This window comes from Trachurus japonicus, chromosome 17 (genome assembly GCF_045865225.1).
Source record: "Trachurus japonicus isolate A0001 chromosome 17, Traja_1.0".
Lineage (NCBI taxonomy): Eukaryota > Metazoa > Chordata > Actinopteri > Carangiformes > Carangidae > Trachurus > Trachurus japonicus.
The window spans coordinates 29815504-29833618 of NC_140923.1; the positions used below are offsets into that span (position 1 = coordinate 29815504).

Genomic DNA, 18115 nt, shown 5'->3' on the forward strand with positions numbered 1-18115 from the left:
CCAGACGTCAGAAACGTTGTTAACTTATCTTTGCCTCAGCAGATAAGAAGCTACTATTCATCATCTGTAAGTTAACCTTCAGTCACAACTTCCATGTCTCTCTGTTTTACACACACGTGTTTCTCTTTCATTGCTGGCAAACTTAAAAGAGATCCCTGATAGTGAGGATGATAACATAGATTATATTTATAAGACCTTGATGCAAGACCTCAGTAAAATGAGGTTGAAAGAGATGCAGCGCAGATTGAACAGATAAATTAGACATGTCTGATAAACAACACACGCACAGCATCACACCACAAACGACAAGAAATCAAGAGGGCACCAAAACTAGTGTTTCATCAACATATGTAACCTGATCTCGCAAAATGAGTCACAGTGACCCAGATTTCAAAATTGAGATTTTGGTATCAATGTAAAGAGGAGAAAATAAGCTTTAAAATGATACTCTAGTCAAAGTCATACATGGATGGTTTTCAATAGGGCTGACCCAAAAAAATCGAAGCTTCGAAGCTTCGTTCCTTGCCATGGTAATCGATCTTTAAGTCCGTGATCGATTGTTTTTTTTTTTCTTCCTTTTTTCCTTTTTGACGTCCGGTTCTCATCGGCAATTGTTACATTGAAATGAAAAGCGACTTGGCATCCTGGAAACCTGCCTGATTTTGGAGATATGCAGTGTTTGTTTGCCATTACTTTCATTATTTCCGCTACGATTGCCTCACCCCCGGTCAGACGTTACGGTCATCGCCGCCGCCGCCGCACTTGAATGTCATTTCTTTGAAATTAGGAAAAATTAATTTAATTAATTAATTTAAATTGGTTTTCCACGTTATCAGCTGATTGTCTAAAAATAGAACGTTGCGACTTCCGACTCATTTCGCCAGAGCGGGTCACATATGCCATTTGTTATTTTAAAATGTAAAATATATTTCTGTAGAGAGAGAAGTTACACTGAGAAACAACCATCAGAAACCAAATAATGCAGGTGGTGTGTGCTGCTGGTCAACTGACATTAGACTGATAGTGTTTCTCAGTGTTTTACCTCCCTATAAAAACACAAACACACACACTCCCACACACTCCCACACATATCCTGGGGCCAGGTTTTAAAAGTGTTTGGAGACTCGTGTCCATTTTTATTCCTTCCTCTTGAATTCATCCGTCCAACAGCCCCTGAAGCCACCAGGCCACATGATCTACGCCAGCACTGAACACCTGGCTTGTCACTTCTTACTTTTCACATCTACACACACACACACACACACACACACACACACACACACACACACACTCACCTCCTCCTCAAAATAACCAAAACATCAAACACTGTGACCTGCTTCAAAGTGATAACCATGGCTTTGAGTTGTCTGCGCCAATTCTTAGAGAAATGTGTGACCAAAACCAACCAGACCTTAGGGTCAGCTCTCTGACTGAGGACGTGCTGAAGGTTTAACGCTGCTTTCAGCAAAGTGTTGGGCCTCCTGTTCGTTCCAGAGGATGCTGTGTCACTCATCCGTCTTTAAGTAATGTTGTTATCTGGTCTGGAACATGTAGACTACATTGTGTTGACAGCATCAGGCAGTTCAAGTCTGCATTCACTGTTTTCCATCAGATTGTTTGAGTAGCAGGTCGTACAGAGGAGGAGGGCACCAGGGTTATTATAGTTCACTAAAACTAAAACTAACAGGGGAAAAAATTATTTAGTATCCGATATAAAAATAAAAATGACTGTTTTGTAGTTCTTTGCCTCCATGTCATGTAAATAAATCTGTTTAAAACAACTACTCGTTAATTATCCATCACGTATTCGCTATGCCACTGTTGTTTCGCCAGCTTTACTACATCAACACAGCAGCTCACTGTCTGATCACTGATTAATATCTGATCACTGTCCTTCATTTTTAAAGTTTGTGTCCCTTTTCAAACAAGACAAGGTGGTGAACATAGACTGTATATAAAAAGGTATGGTGAGAAGGTGGTGAGAGCAAGCGCACTCTATTGCTATTTCTAAACTGTCTTTGGTGAGAGACACAGGTTGTTTACATTGTTGTCATGGTGTTGTGACATGGGGGTGTTATGTACCTCCTTTTCATGCTACATGATTGGTTGATGCGTTTATTCGCCGGGCGAAAGCTCAGAAAAATCAACCTCACTCCGAAAAAAAATTGTCTCGCATTTTCGCCATGTAATATTCGCAGTCGGTGTGAAAGGACTTTGTGATGAAAATCGGGGCTCATAAAAAAATATTGACGTGCAAAATATTCAGGTTCTCTGGTTCATCACTTACTCTGGCATTAAGTCTGTTCTCAGCTTTGATGTGAACAAGGTGATCATGGGAACTCAGTGTTGTGATGCTGTCATCGTCACTAACATGTAAGTTACTAATTACTATGGTTAATCATTGGTTTTCCATTCAAACAGTCAGAGAGAAACTAAGCTACAGTAAAATGTTACACTGTAAAAAAATGTTTTTATTGTGCATTAGAGGAATGGGGGCTCATGCAATTAAGATATCTAAAATAAGATGATGATAATTAAGAGAGTAGATTGAAAATTGTAATTGTGCGTGTAACAGTCAGTCATACAACATAATATTCAGGTTTTAAATGTGTTTTAAAAGTTATTAAAGATGATGACTCAGTCTAAGTTGTACTTTGTGAATTCCAGAGATGAGGAAACTCTCCATTGAACAAGAGCAAATATCAGACAATAAAATAAAATAAATAATATCATGTATATGGAAGGTTTTGCTTGTGGCGTATGAACACATATTTTCAGAATAAATTGACAACAGCTTAAGGTTGCTAAACAAAGATGCTGGTAGCACTTTACTCCTGAAGTTTAAATCCAGAGAAGAATGACCTGAAAGTATCTGATGGAGGAATGAGTCATATGTAGAGCAGTGTTTCTCAAACCAAGTCCGATGGTGGAAGTGACTGTTTTATGACTGAGTGAACACACCAAAATTTAGCATTTCATGCAGCGCTGTGTTCCCTGGCTACGTCTGACCTCAACCCCTCCCCCTTCTCTACCCCCCCCCCACCCCCCCTCTGAGGTTTTCTCTTTTTCTCCGTACACAGATGTGTCAGCATTGTGGCACCTCGGAATGACTCACAGCTGACTCATGTTGGCAACATGTCACCATCTGTTTTGTTTTGTTGTTTTAAATGCTAATGATTCACCACACTTGAAATATATAAGAAATTTGCAGATCTGAAAGTCTTTTTCAATGTCAGAATGGAGTTGAATCATTTTATTCTACTCTGTTTTTTCAATATGAATGAAATGTACAGAAAGAAATGAATAAACCCAGAGCTGTTGTTGGGAGATGTACAGGATGGTGATATGTAACATTTAAAAAATGTAACTATTATTTTAATGTGTAGTTTCACAGTAGAAAAGACAAGGCAAAGTGCACATCCATGAAATCTGATTCAACTCAACTGTTCACAGGTAATGCTGCACAATTAATCGAATCGCAATCATGATGTCACACTCTGCGATTATGTAATCGCACGAAAGTCTGTGATTTGCGATTTAATGTAAATATAATGTGCATACATGGTTACAGCACGTTTGGACCTGAGTAGTTACACAGAGCTAACTGCGTTTTCCTCCGCAACACGTAGGGTGCATTTAAAAGACGGTGATATTATTGCCTGTTGGGGCAAACGACCAGAAAGCACCGGTGTTTGGTTTTCTTTTGTTTACAGTAACGGCCACACTCATCTGTTGCCTCCTTTCTTCTCCTCTGTTGTCTGAGTGTGGGTGGGTGTGTCTGTGTTACCGGTGAGAGTAACGACCTGGACTACACAGGTCCAGGCTCAGTTCCCACCCAACCTCTCTGGGAGGCGACGCTGCTAGTTAGAGGTTGACTATTCCTTTCCTAATCCTCCTTGTTCCTCTCTTCACCAGGTGGCCGAGGCTGATGCCCATCCTGAAGCCAGACTACGTGGCCAAGAAGATCATTGAAGCTGTGCTCACCGACCAGGTCTTCCTGCTGCTGCCCAGGAGCATGTACTTCATCACTGCTCTCAAGAAGTTAGTGTCTGCTTTTCCTGCTCTCCTCCACACCACTGCACTCACGTTCCACACATCTCTCTACATCCACAACTCAGTGTCACTGATGAGGGTTTATCAACTGATTCAGTAGTGGTTGTAGTAGTGGTTCAGGTGTGAATGAACCCTAGGACATATTTGAGGTCATGTCCGGGTATTTACCCCTCTATGTTTACGCCACTAAACAACAATAACACAGACGCACCGTGCCGTGTCACAGCCTCTCGCCGCGGAATGTGATGGTCTCTCGGCCACAGCAGGTCGGGAACACCGGCCCCACCGGTGGTCGCGGTTCTTCTGTGGTACGGGTCGGTGCCGGCGCCGGCGGCCTGCTTTGGCTGAGAGACTATCACATTTTACCGCGGGAGGACACGGTGTTGTTCGAGATGGGCGGGGCTGTCAGCTGAGAGCTTCTTGTTTCGGCTCCGAGCTGCTGGAGCCTCGCGGATGAGAGCAGAGCAGCTGCGCTGCATCCACATGCAGAACTCAGTTTGCAAAAGCCGAGTTATGATAAAAACTTCCAGATTGTGAGTTGTCATGAGACTTTGATTGTCATCTATTTCAGTTCTGCTCGTCGTAGAGTCCCCAGATTTACACATAAAGGTGTGTTAAAGTGTCTAGTTTCATAATTAAAAAAAACGCAAAAAACATAAAATTACGTTTTTGGCACTCAACGCATGGGAACGAAAAACGAGAAATTACGTGATTGGCACTCAATGAGTTAAGAGCTATATGAGCATGTCGAACCTCTAGGCAGTGTAACGAGAAGCATGAAGCCATGGTAGCCAATCAGAATCTGGGGAAAAAACACAACAACAGCAAATGACAGGAGTTACTTCCTGTTCCTTCTGAGATGGCATGAGGTAAACACAGGTCACTCGCATGACACATGCATCTTTTGTCTCGTACTGTGACGTGCTGAAGCCTAAAACTCTGTTTCCTCCTGTCTACATGAAAACGTGAAAACTTGAGTTTTTCCAAATCTGCAAAACCAGAGTTTTCAAGTATAATTGTTTTTGATGATTTGAATCCCTGTAGCAACCAAAAACGTAATAACGGCCAATAACGTAATAACAGCCAATAACGTAATAATTTTGGCCATTTTAAATGTAATAAAGCCAATAATGTAATAACGTGCCAATAATGTAATAATTTCTTACATTATTGGCTGGTAATAACTGGTGTCGATAATAATACATAAATATGACTGCAGTTCTTGGAAATAAAAGGGTTTTTGCAGTTTTTGTGCAGTTTGCTAATCAAAAATAGATAAGTGGATGACATAGTCGTCATATTTATTCATCCAAGATATGTACTCTCATATCTTTCACCTCTCTCTCTCTCTCACTTCTACCATGCTTAATGATATGTTTGCAAACGGAAGAAGTAAGCATTGTAGGCTATCAACAACCTCCAAAACATAACCAAACTTGTGTATTGAATGGTGTCTGCCAGCCAGTTTATGTTTCAGTCATGTATAACTTCCTGCCTCAGACAAACCATGTGAAATGTGATAATCCCAGCATGGCTCGGAGGAGCAATGGAGTTGATTTGGTTTTACCATTCTCTTTCTATTTGAATTTGAGCTTAAAGGTCCCGTGTTGGATAAAGTGACATTTTTATGTTTTTTTTGTTTTTTACAGTGATAATAAAGCAACATAGGTTCTATATTTATACTGTAAAAGTATAAAGGTAGTTTTTTCATTCACAAATGTAAAAAAACAAAACAAAAAAACTACCTTTATACTGTGTGGAGCAATACAAACATCTACCTTTAGACTTTCACAGTATTAATATAGAACCTAAAGCTGCTTTATCATCACTATAGAAAAAACAAAAAACATTGAAATGTCACTTTATCCAAATGGGACCTTTAAGCTCAACGTTTTGATGTAGTTTTTAATTTTCAAACATGAAAATGAAAGTTAGACGTATGAAACCTGCAGAGATTTCATTTTAGATCTCCAACAGCTGGTTTCAGTAGTGATCTATTTGTTGATTGGTGCTGCAAAAGAAAACATTTCTTTGAGAAAGAGATTTCTGAATGTGTACAATTGTGCTGCCACTTCATTTGGAACTTCATTTGGGTGTTCTGGAGATAACGCTAACCATCAAGTTGGACAAATGATGGCTAAATATGTTAATAAAAAAAAATCAATGGTAAAATCAAATCAACGCCATTGCTCCTCCGAGCCATGCTGGGATTATCACATTTAACATTACCTATTCCCAATGGTTTGTCTGAGGCAGGAAGTTATACATGACTGAAGCATAAACTGGCTGACAGACACCATTCAATACACAAGTTTGGTTATGTTTTGGAGGTTGTTAATAGCCTACTATGCTTACTTCCATTTGCAAACATATCATTAAGCATGGTAGAAGTGAGAGAGAGAGAGAGGTGAAAGATAGTACATCTTGGATGAATAAATATGACGACTATGTCATCCACTATACCTATTTTTGATTAGCAGTTCTGCTCGTCGTAGAGTCCCCAGATTTACACATAAAGGTGTGTTAAAGTGTCTAGTTTCATAATTAAAAAAAACGCAAAAAACATAAAATTACGTTTTTGGCACTCAACGCATGGGAACGAAAAACGAGAAATTACGTGGTTGGCACTCAATGAGTTAAGAGCTATATGAGCATGTCGAACCTCTAGGCAGTGCCTATTTTTGATTAGCAAACTGCACAAAAAAGCCTTTTATTTCCAAGAACTGCAGTCATATTTATGTATTATTACATTATCGGCACCAGTTATTACATTGTCAAAGGTTTTTTTAATACTAGGCCAATAACGTAATAACCAGCCAATAATGTAATAACTTATTACATTATTGGCAAAATGTTATTACGTTATTGGCTCAAAAGTTTTATTACATTATTGGCATGTTATTACATTATTGGCTTTATTACATTTAAAATGGGCAAAATTATTACGTTATTGGCTGTTATTACGTTATTGGCCGTTATAAAATATCACAGTTTTTTCTCCGTTGAAGTCTTTTTCCCTCCCTCTTTTCTTTCTCCTGTCCTCTCTCGTACACAGCTCATTGATGATGTTTATTGTCTACTCCTCTTTGAGTGCTTCCTGAGTCTAGTTCTTGTTCACATTAATGTAGATGGAGTGTTCCGCGGATCATAAAATCTTAAACCTTTGGTTTCTACTGGAAGACAACAGGACTGTGTACTGTGCAGGCATTTTTTGCCAAGTGTGTGTAGTTGAACAGTAGGATGAGCTGTTCCTGTCAGCTGGTGTTGTGCTTGTGCCTCATTAGTATTTAGCGCCACTATAGGACAAGTTAGTTGATATTTGAAATGAATTCATTATAACATCCCATAGAAATATGAAATAAACAGCATTAGGTCTGTGGTTCCCAACCTTTTCATTCACAGTGCCCACCTAAACATGTTCACGGCCCACCTCCAACCCCAGAAACAATACAGAGGCCAAGTAAGTTTAAAATTATTTTAATGATAAAGATGGAACATCCAGGACTGAACTGAAAGCTGGGGAACATGAAGGAAGCTCCACAGTCACTGAGAAGTTTAAGACATTGCTAATTGTAGTTGTAGGAGCTGAGACAGAAAGTGTTCCAATCATCCCTTGTCTCCCCTATTCTCATCTTTATATAATTACATTTTTATTTTTATTCTTATCCATAAAAATCATACTATTTTGAAAATGATTTGTCAGCCCACTTGCGTACTCTACCTTCCGGCCCACAGGTTGGGAATCACTACATTAGGTATTGGATTTCTAGAAGTGATTATTGTTCCACAGTGAATGTTAGCGCCCTCAGTGAGACACCCGTCCTTACCCCCTCCTCCCTGACGTCACCCTCAAGCTGGGGGACACTGTGGTCAGAGAAGTCAGCCTCAACAGAACAGTCGGTGACTCAGCTTCACAGCTGTGATTTGAACATCCTGCAGATATAAAGATAAAAATATCAAAATATCTCTTGGGACTTAAAGAGATACTGGGAAATGTTGCTCCCAACTACTGTTACACCTCAGGTCTGTGGACACACTTACTTTATCATTTGGTCACACTATTACAGTCAATGTGTGACACATACTTAAGTTTATTCATTTCCCAGTTCACATTCTCAGCTGCTGTAGACAGTCTGAAGACTGAAACAGAGCAGACATGTCTTCAGTGATGTTAGTGATGTTTCTGAAGGCCGACGTGTGGCTGCAACTCACATCTAAAAAGTGAAGACAGTGAAGATCTGGACAGAAGCAAAGCTCAGGGTCAGATGTGGAGGAGAAGCTGTGAACCTGTTTATACACACTAGTGTAGCCACTTCACAACACACATGACATCTGCTGTGGAGGAGAAGGTCTGGAACTGTCAGTCATGTGAATACAAGGTGTAGTGATGTAACTGTTTTAGGTCCATTCATAAACACTGATGTTTGTATAATGGAACAATTCACAGCTTTAGTTCTCTATGTCATTCTCTGAAATTAAACTGATTCAGGGAATCGGGGGCAAATTTCAACACCTATGAATAATTATATATTCCAAATAGTTAGCTCAAGTTTTAATAGTCCTCACTGTGTTAGCTGACAGCCAGTAAATGGATATCAAGTGCAGGAAGTGATCTGTGTGTGGTGACAGTTGGTTGAAGCTGTGAAATCTATCTGAAGCAGGAAGTTGTTTTGTGTCCGACTGACTGACACAAAATGAAAGCTTTACTTCCTCCCTGCCGTGGAAACGGATGTGTTATCATTGTGGAGTATCAGTACATTCCCCATGCAAAGCTATAATCACGTAATTAGATCCATTGACCATTTACCATGTCAAACAGACGGCAACGTATCAGTGGATAAAAGCTGTCCTCTGGCTTCTCCTCAGATGAAAACGAGACCTGAACGTTTTCCACCGACCGCTGCTTTGTGTGCCCGTCACACCAGGTTGTGTGTTTTTGTGGGTTGGGCCTGTGATGGCAGCACTGCCCTGTGACGTGCAGGTTTAATTGAGCAGGGTCAGTGTCGTGGTCATTTTCAACAACAAGGAGCTGTGTGTCTGTCCCCAGTGTTCCTGCAGCCTGTACTGCTGGTGCATGGTGGATCTCCCTTTGACTGACTACATAGTCATGTTTGTGTCAGTCAGGCTTCTGAGCTTGAAACATTGTGAGGTGATGTTACGAAATCATTAGACCTCCAGTAAAACTGACACTTGCTTTCATGTAAATTGCCAACCATCCTAACAGCATTTTCACACAGATTATACACTAGAATTACACCCAGAAATTATGGTAGAGTAGAAATGTTTCGATCTGCAAGGATATAAATTTCTTCGAAGTAAAACAAAATAAACCGAATACAAACAAACAGAAGTCTCAGTTTTATAATCACCTGTCCCTATGTAGTCAAAATAATATTCCAACCCACTTTTCCTCATTCTCATATGTTTTTAGAAACATGTTTTTGTAAAAAAAAAAATGTAAACAATTTTATGTTTGTGCCATTTTTGAGCTCCAGACCATTCCACAATTGGACCCCCACATACTTTTCAGACCTGATCTGCGGCAACACTGGTTTTGAGACAGTTAACAGTTAATCAAGTTGTTCATAAGCTGTGTAATGTGTGTGTGTGACTATGGCGGAGCGTTTCCTGCTGCAGATCAGTCACTGCTCTGCTGTGCTGTCAGGTGGTTAGTGGATAGTGGATGGAGTTGGATGCGCCCTCTACAGGATAAATAGCCTAATGTCGGGGGATGTTTTCAAAGGGCGGAACATTTTCAAAGTAAAACCAAGTCTTATTCCCTGCATTTTATTTCTGAAAATATCGGCGACAATCAGCGAGTTTTGGCCGATTATCGATTATTCTCAAATGGGCTATAATCGGCCGATTTAACACTGTTGATACTCGGGCAGCGTCGAGAAGCTTGTTGGGCTAGCAACGGTAACTAAGGGGGGCGGGGCTTTTGCGCAAGGTCAATTGCAGTAATCTTTGCAATTTTTGCTTTGACATGTTTAATGTGGTCCTTGGTTTCCAAGGAGTTTTTTTGTTGCTAAGCTAAAGAACTGAAAGTAGCCAGGGGCCGTGGATTATAAAGCATTTGTCTTGGTCTGAGGTGTGAGGGTTGTGCAACATCTAGTGGCAGTGATTTAATAACAATAATAATGATACAGTTTATTTATAATGCACTTTACATTCGAATGAAATGAAAAGATATCCATGTGCAGAACATGGAAGCTACCAGCTGTCTCTTCTGCCATCAGAGAGACTTCATTCATCAAATCATTGAACGTAACTACAAGAGCAACTAAGTCAGAATTGAATATTCAATACATTTGTCGTGTGTCCTCATCCTGTCCCTCCATCGTCCTCTTCAGCATCCTACAGTGGAAGGTGACCTCTCTCCTCGGCTCGTACCTGGGACTGTCAGGTTGTCGACGCAGACGGACCAGGCACTGACCACAGTCCAACACTCAGCATTACTACCATGTTCAGACACTCAGCAGTGTTCAAACAAACTTAACTGGGCCTGTTCCCAGACAGAACTTGTCACTTTGCTCAATATGTCCATCAGATGGACGGAGTTCACATTTGGATTTACAAGAAGCATGCGTTGTACATGGAAACGTCTTTTCTTCTTTTTGGGTGTGCTTGAAGGAGAATTGTTATTTAACACAGTTGAACCTCTTTTCGGAAACATGGTTCTAAACTCTGTTTCTTCAAATGAGCTAAACCACTTTATTTGTAAGTATAGAATAAGTCCTGACTGTGGAGGAAAACTCTAGGCCTGTCACATTCACTCACATATGAGAAAATAATTCTATATCTGATCTGTCCAATTGAAACGTTGACAGCTGTGTGGGTGCTGTACATGTAACATCCACTCTGATCTGTTAAGCCCTAGTCCTGTCAGTGAACTAGTGAGCTGTGCTGAGCAGATAATAATCAGTCCAGATCTTCCAAGAAGTGATGTCTGGATTCAAGAAAAATGAACAGGTAAGACTGTGACAGCAAAGTCTTCAAGTCATCAAGCTGACCAGGGAAGTGATGCAGCCAAATCTGCTGTTCACTGTCACAACTGATTAGTAAAAAAAAATACCATACAACTTTGTCTTGTAAAGAGTTTATGTCCTGCACTAGCACTTTGTGTAAACTTTGTATTATTAACAGAGCACTGTTATTGTGGTGGTTATTGTGGTTGACTGTGTGGAGCAGTGCCTCAGCCTGAGGACACTTTGAAACAGCACTTTGCAGCAAGCAGGATTGTCCTCTGTTGACCAATGGGACAATGAGCTGACAGCGTTGTTTTATTCAGGGCTCAGAGAGTTAAGTGTGCATTTCAACAAACAGCCCTCACTGCCACTCGGAGACAAACGGTGCAGAAAACCAGACTTTTGTACTTTCGTGACTATGAGCAGCATGAGTGTGTTTTATTGTTTGTCAGTGCTCAGGCAAGTTTGTGTACAAAGGACTGATGTTTCTGTTTAGGGCTCAAAAGCTCACACACTTGGAGTATCTGTCAGGTCAGTTGTCATTGTGTCAGGTAATGTGTCATCCGCATTCAAATTCAGTGGTTGCCCTGAAGTTTGTACAGATTTAGATTGAATGTGAATATCAGTTGAATAAATGGTCTGTTAATTTTCATACTGCTTTTTCCAGTATGATGTGAGTAACTTCCAGTTAATTAAGACTAAGGCACTAAAATGGGCCTAATTAAAGTGTCTCGTTAAGTAACTGTCTCTGCAAATGCTAAAAGTGTTTAATAAAGATTTTGTACTTTGTCATGAATTTGAATTATCTCTGAGAATTCTCAGCCATAGTTGGGGTGTCACTGAGGCACAGGTGTGTGTCCGCTGTATCTTTCATAATTTAATCAGAATATCACCATAGACTGTATCCAAAGATGGACATAAACCCTGTGACGTAACCCACAGCGTTCTGAAGAGCAGTTTGAAGCTGCTCCACTGTCAACATTGCGGCTATGACTGACTCCGCCCCTGACTCACACCTAATCCCAAAATGGGAAAAGAGGTGGGGCATACTTGGAGCAGACGCTTCCATGCCTGCTGGATTGTGGCAGGCTCACCCTCCTGTCACTCAAAGAGACCACGCCCACAATCATACACTCATAACTTGACATCTTAATATAATAAATAATTAAATGTAAACAAGGGAATATAAAAATTCAACCCCGGTACTGTTGCCATGATAGAGGAAAATAGCTGCATAGACCACTCTGTTGGAACAAGACTCTAGTAGTCATTAGAAGAACGACAGTTGTGTTACTTTAGTTCTGAAGTTGATGCTTACATTAATATAGAGCTGTAATGTAACATGTTAGTGAAAGGCCACTAATTACTTAAACAGACTCTGTGCAGGGAAAGTGAAAGAAAGCCCCCCTCTCCAGATTGTTACTACCTTGGAGGTAGGTGCTCTCAGCAGGGCACTGAACTTTAAACTGGTCCACAAAAACTACTCAGTGACTGCTTGCAGTCCCCAGTAAAAAGCATGACTGATTTCCAGTTATGATATTGGAAGTGAAAGCAAGTCTAACTTAATTTGAGTGGAGTTTTTGTAATATACATGTATGAATTCACTCTCTGCAACAAAGTACACACATGGCGACAGCTGATGACAGCAGCAAACACTCCACAGAACCGACCTGTGCAAGGTGATTATGTCAAATAATGTATCATACACCCTTTGTCTGGTAAAATAACTGTTGAAGGTCAGCAAGCCCTGTGTTTTTCGTTTGGTTTTCGTTGCATTGTATCCATTTTTCAACGTCCTCAGTCTATGTAATCTATAAATCATGGTCTGAACAATATTTTTCAATAGAATAAAATCTATTTGAATGTCAACATTCATGATTGTTCCATGATCTGATCTGCGAGCTGCCCCCAAAACATCAAAATGATCTGTTGTCTCTGGATATAATGGATGGGGTCGCAGTCTGTTGTCCAAAGTCCATATCATCTGAGCAGCTGGGAGGCTCATCTTCAGGGTGGAGGTCACTTCTGAAAGTAGAGCAACACTCTACTTTCACTATGTGGCTCGTTAATCCTGAATAATTCATAATAACGATTGTTCAAAATGTATCTCTTATTTATTAAAGACTTCAGACTTTATTGCTGTGGCTCCAAACTGTGGTTAGCTGCTTCCTGTTGACCTAAATTATCCATGAGATGAGTCTAGAACAGAACTGGAGTCCACTTTGAGAGACACACACCCTTGTACATAAGGTCTCACAGTTCACACTGCAGGTCAGTACAGAAATCAAACCAAGTCTCATGGACCTCCACCATAAAACCATGTTGAGGTACACGTAAGGGACAGAGGTTTCTGTCTATCCAATGTGGATCTAAAAGGAAGACTGATAAACTGTCCTTACCGAGGTGTGCAAAGGTTGTGAAGGTTGTAACCCTGACAACGAGGCTTCCACTAATGCACAGCCTGGTCCAAAGTCAGAGATGACATTAAAGCAGCCTTTCTCAAAGTGTGGTCCACAGACCACTGGTGGTCCGTGAGCGACCACTAGTGGTCTGCAAGGTGACATGGTAACATATCACGTTTTAAAATTAAACATTTTTTTCAAACTGCCTGTGACATACAGCATAGTAGGTGTCTTGTTTTCAGTTTTAATGGTGTTTGCACACATACTGATGTTCAACCTTGGTCCACAGCACATGCGAAAATTATACATTGTTTAATTTCTTAACTGGACGTGATGCGCCGTTTAGAGCCGGACGCTCGGTTTCTATTTCTGTCGCTCGCGTCAACAGCGCCATGGATCTTTAACCGAGTAGTTACGTCTCCAGTCTGATGTCGAGTGCACAGCTGATGTTTCCATGAAAACAGACGCACATATTCAACGGATTCAGTGTGGACAGAGAGCGTCACATGACGTGATTATCAGTCGCGACAATTTAGTCACATTTTAAAAAAGTTTGAGAAACACTGCATTAAAGTCTTTCATATTTCCATCCAAACATGGAAATAATGAGAAAGTTGAATGATTCAGAAAGGAGAAGAAGCTATTGAGTAATGAGCAATGATTGATGACTGACTCCTTTACTAAAAGTTAGAGCCCGTATTGGCAACACATTTTATCGCAGAATGATTTGTGTGAGTTTGACATCTCTCACTGAAAACTTACATGTTTCCAAAAATCAGGTGCTGCTGTCCATCCAGTTTAATTTCCACACAGTTTAAAACTCAGTCATCAGCTTCTGCAACTAACTTAATTTTAGGTTCTGGAAAGCTCCAGAATGGTGTGGACTCCAGGCATGAACCGAACGTATTATTGTGGATGTGGTCAAAGGCTGGATCTCCCATTTCCAGTAGATGGTTCTTCAATAAGTAGTATTGTGGGAAAATGGCTTGTCAGAAGGCAAATGCTTCTTAGCAAGGAAGGGTTATCTCAGCGGCGGATCCTATAACAGTTGTATCTAAAGAATGACCAGACAGACCATAACTGACCACACCACCAGAAGATCATCAAGCTTAATAACCTGAGGGATAGAAAAGTAGCTTCATCCAAATTTACCAAATAAAGAACACAAGACTCCAACCAGCAAGAGTCATGGCTAAAGAAGGCAGTCTTGTACAGTAGTGGTCTCAGGACAAGTGACAAGGAAAACCAGGCTAAACACTGAGGAACATTTCATAGCAGATAGCAGATGAATATGATCCCCAGTGAAACATGGCAGTTGGAATGTTAAGTCTCTGGAAAATCTGTTAAGTATCTCTGGTACTCTTGAGTGCCACTCCATCCTTGAGAGATGTGCCACCCTCTACATTGCATCTTGGGGGAAAGATCTATGCTGTAACAGGATCGGTCAGTTCGACCACCCAAAAGTCTGACCACCCATTTCTTCGACTACCCATTAATCCAACTTTTTCTAGGGGGTTATGGTTAGGGTTACTTAAATCAGAGAAATGGGAGGTCGGACTAATGGACGCAAAAATATAGAAATGTATGGTCGGAGAAATAGGAAGTCTGACAGACGCCATGCGCCCACCTAAACACTCCTTAAAGCTTGTAAGAACTTCTTTAAAACCAGTGAAGTAATCGTGATGGTCACAGGCCTCACCCTCGGACCCATTGAACCTTTATGGAGGCATCCAGAAGACTGAAAAACCAAGCACTCTTGATCTTGAGAGATTTGTGCAAACTTGTGTTGTCCTTGCATTAAACCAAATACTCTGAACACCACACCAAAGATTTAACTTTTCACAGAAACTGTAAAGCCGAACTAGTCAAAGGACAGAAAGACAAATAGCACTAGAATCAAAACAATTGCATAGTAGAAATGTTTTGACTGGGTGTCTCTGACATTTGGACCCCATTTCTAAGTGTATGTGTGTTTTATTGGATGTGAACATTTGCATGAATCTTTCTCTTGTTCCATTGTCTCTGCGGTTTTATCTCCACTCAGAACAGTGAAAAGCCTAGTTGACACTGGTCCTGCTAACATTGACTCACATTCTCAAGCATCACAACAAACTGATAAATCCCACATTGTGCTTTCAAACGGTCATGAGCACAGTTATGACACAACTGTGTGTAGGCAGCATTCGTAAATGAGGAAAGCTAACCCGTTGCCTTTTTTCGAACATGATCAGAGAGCAGTGACTCACAGAGTGGTCTCAGGACCTTTTTTAGTTTTCACTTCACTTCTAAAAGCACTTCTCTTTAGTCAGTTTATGTTCCCTAAATACCCTCCATTTGTTTACCTCATTATCTTTATACACATTTAGTAAAGTGTCAGCTGCTGTAATCAAGTTCAGGTCCAGGTTCATTTATTTTATACGACCTTTTATCACAAGCAGAGGCTTTAAAGAGTGGAAATAAACAAAGGAGGCGACAAGAACAGGAAATTAAAACAACCTACCCAAATCAAATGAATCATGCAACTACAGAAGAAATTATAAATAACAATCCAATCTAGGTACAAACAACTCGCCGTGTGAGGGAACAAATGGGAAGAAGATCACTGAGGCAGAACATTAGAGTCCACATAATGGGCACTGTGCAATCGATGAAAGCATGGCCTGGACTGGAGACTTAACATGGAACTGGGACCAGTGGCTGTAAAGCAGCAATGAGAGGCCTTCACCTTCCACATCTTCTGTAGCTCAGTGACGACCCTTGGTTCTGAATGAACATACTTGGATGGACTTGGATTCTCCTCATGATGGATGAATGAACTAAATTTAGTAAAGCATACATATGGGCTATGAGAATGGACTGTGTTTGAAATAAAAGACTGACTAATTTCTAATGCAAACTGGATCCTTTATTTTAGAGCAGTACCTGTGAAGACTAAAGCAGAAGTAAGCAATCCGGTGGTTTTGGCTAACTTCTTGTCAGCCGAAGGAGTTAGCAGTCCCCGCCCTCGTCATGGATCTATTGGTCCTCGTCCCTACGTCACCACATTCACGTGCATCCCTTGGCTGCACACACAGAGAGGACCGCCCCTTTATGCCGTTCTCTCTCCAAATTGGATAAAGGTTGTAGGATACAAGGAAAGTTTTCTCCTCGGCTTACAGCAGAGCAGAGTGACTGACAGACCTGTGTTTCAGACCAAACACTCTATATAAGTGATTGCTGTCGGAAGATATAACTATTTAAGACTTATATTAACACAAACTTTCTGCTTTAAGTTATAGACATGATCTTGATTCAGGAGGGATGAGCTTTCCAGTCTGAAAGATAAAGGAGCTGAAACTTACCCATAAACAACCATAAAAGTAATCACAAAGTTCTGAGTTTAAACAGAACACAGACACAGTGAAGAGATCTCAAGACTGGGGTGATATGCTCATGCTAGTTGGTGCGAGTGGGCATCCTAGCTGCTGCATTCTGAACCAACTGCATTTGAGGTTAGACTCTAGAAGGCTTGAACACAAACATTTACAATTTACCAGTCAAATGGTGTTCAGTATATTTGAAACAGGATCTGTCAGCAGATTGTTTTAGGAGTGGAGCTTGTACTGCTCTGATATGATTCATGAGTGTAGTGTGCCACATGTAAGTGTAACAACTGAAGTATTTCATTTGAGACACTAAATCAATCATTATATAATCTAATAATGAGAGTTTGATATACTGGAACATAAAAGTCTTAGGGGTCAAAATCAATTCAGCAATATGTTTTTCTCCATTCAGTCTTGGAGGTGTCCAGCACTTGCACCAGCATAGTAACACTGCAGAGATTCCAGTCTGTGATGTAAAATAAGTTCGTTTTTTTGGGCCTTGAACCTATTCAGTATCACTTCAATATAATAACTTTAAAGACTCCAAAAAAACGCTGGAAAAGGATGAATCCGACGTAGAGTTGTCTTTTATTCACTCTTAGACAAAAGTAAAATAAAAGCAAACACCCCGAGTCACTTACAGGATACAAAGTATATGAAAAAGAAAAAAGTTCAGAGTTTCGACAGGAGAATCGAAGTGACTGATTTTCATATCATCCGTGTGTGGCTTATATGCTGGTGAGCCTGTGGTTTTTGGTACTTTCCCCACCCGTGACCTTATCTCTGCTGACTGCTTGCAGCCTTGATTTTAGCCTTGTATCCTTCTCTATCATGCCATTCTGCCATTGTTTTCCAAGATGCTGCCATAGACTTTCATACGATTTTGTGAGCCCTCTTCAATCCTTGCCATTCAATGTAACAGCAAGTGCATAACAACTCTCAGCAAAACAACAGGTGTTACAAGGGGTCATACATAGTTCACTCTTGTCTCCTGACTCTCCACTTTGCCTTGTACTCCAGACCCTGTTGAAATGTACATTCTCATCCATTAAGTGGTGCTAAAGAGCATGTTGCAATGTTTGTAGGCAGATAATAACAGTCAGCAATGATAATGCCACGGTGGAGTGAAACAACATAAGAACACGAAAAATAATTATATTCTAACTATTCAAACCAACACAAAATAACATAAAAATGTAATGTGATCATTAATAAAATAATACTTGATCTTTAAAGATGGTACAACATTCTTTTCATTGGTCTTGTTGTTTTCAACCTTTTATGTAATTTTTCTTAAAAAAAAAATACCACAACACCTGTTGTTGTG

The 18115-nt window shown here is 40.4% G+C and overlaps 1 protein-coding gene across 3 annotated transcripts in view; it reads left to right on the top strand.

The window, feature by feature from the left end:
• The window catches only part of LOC146971000 (epidermal retinol dehydrogenase 2-like), a 48379-nt gene that overhangs the window by 20614 nt on the left and 9650 nt on the right, over positions 1–18115 (top strand). For 2 of the 3 annotated variants that reach the window (XM_085804874.1, XM_085804875.1), the window contains exon 6: positions 3916–4041. In XM_085804874.1, coding sequence (XP_085661000.1) covers positions 3916–4041 — 126 coding nt within the window. Of the gene's footprint in view, positions 1–3915; positions 4042–10406; positions 10553–18115 lie in introns of those variants that run through there. The other variant, XM_085804876.1, reaches the window with a different exon arrangement.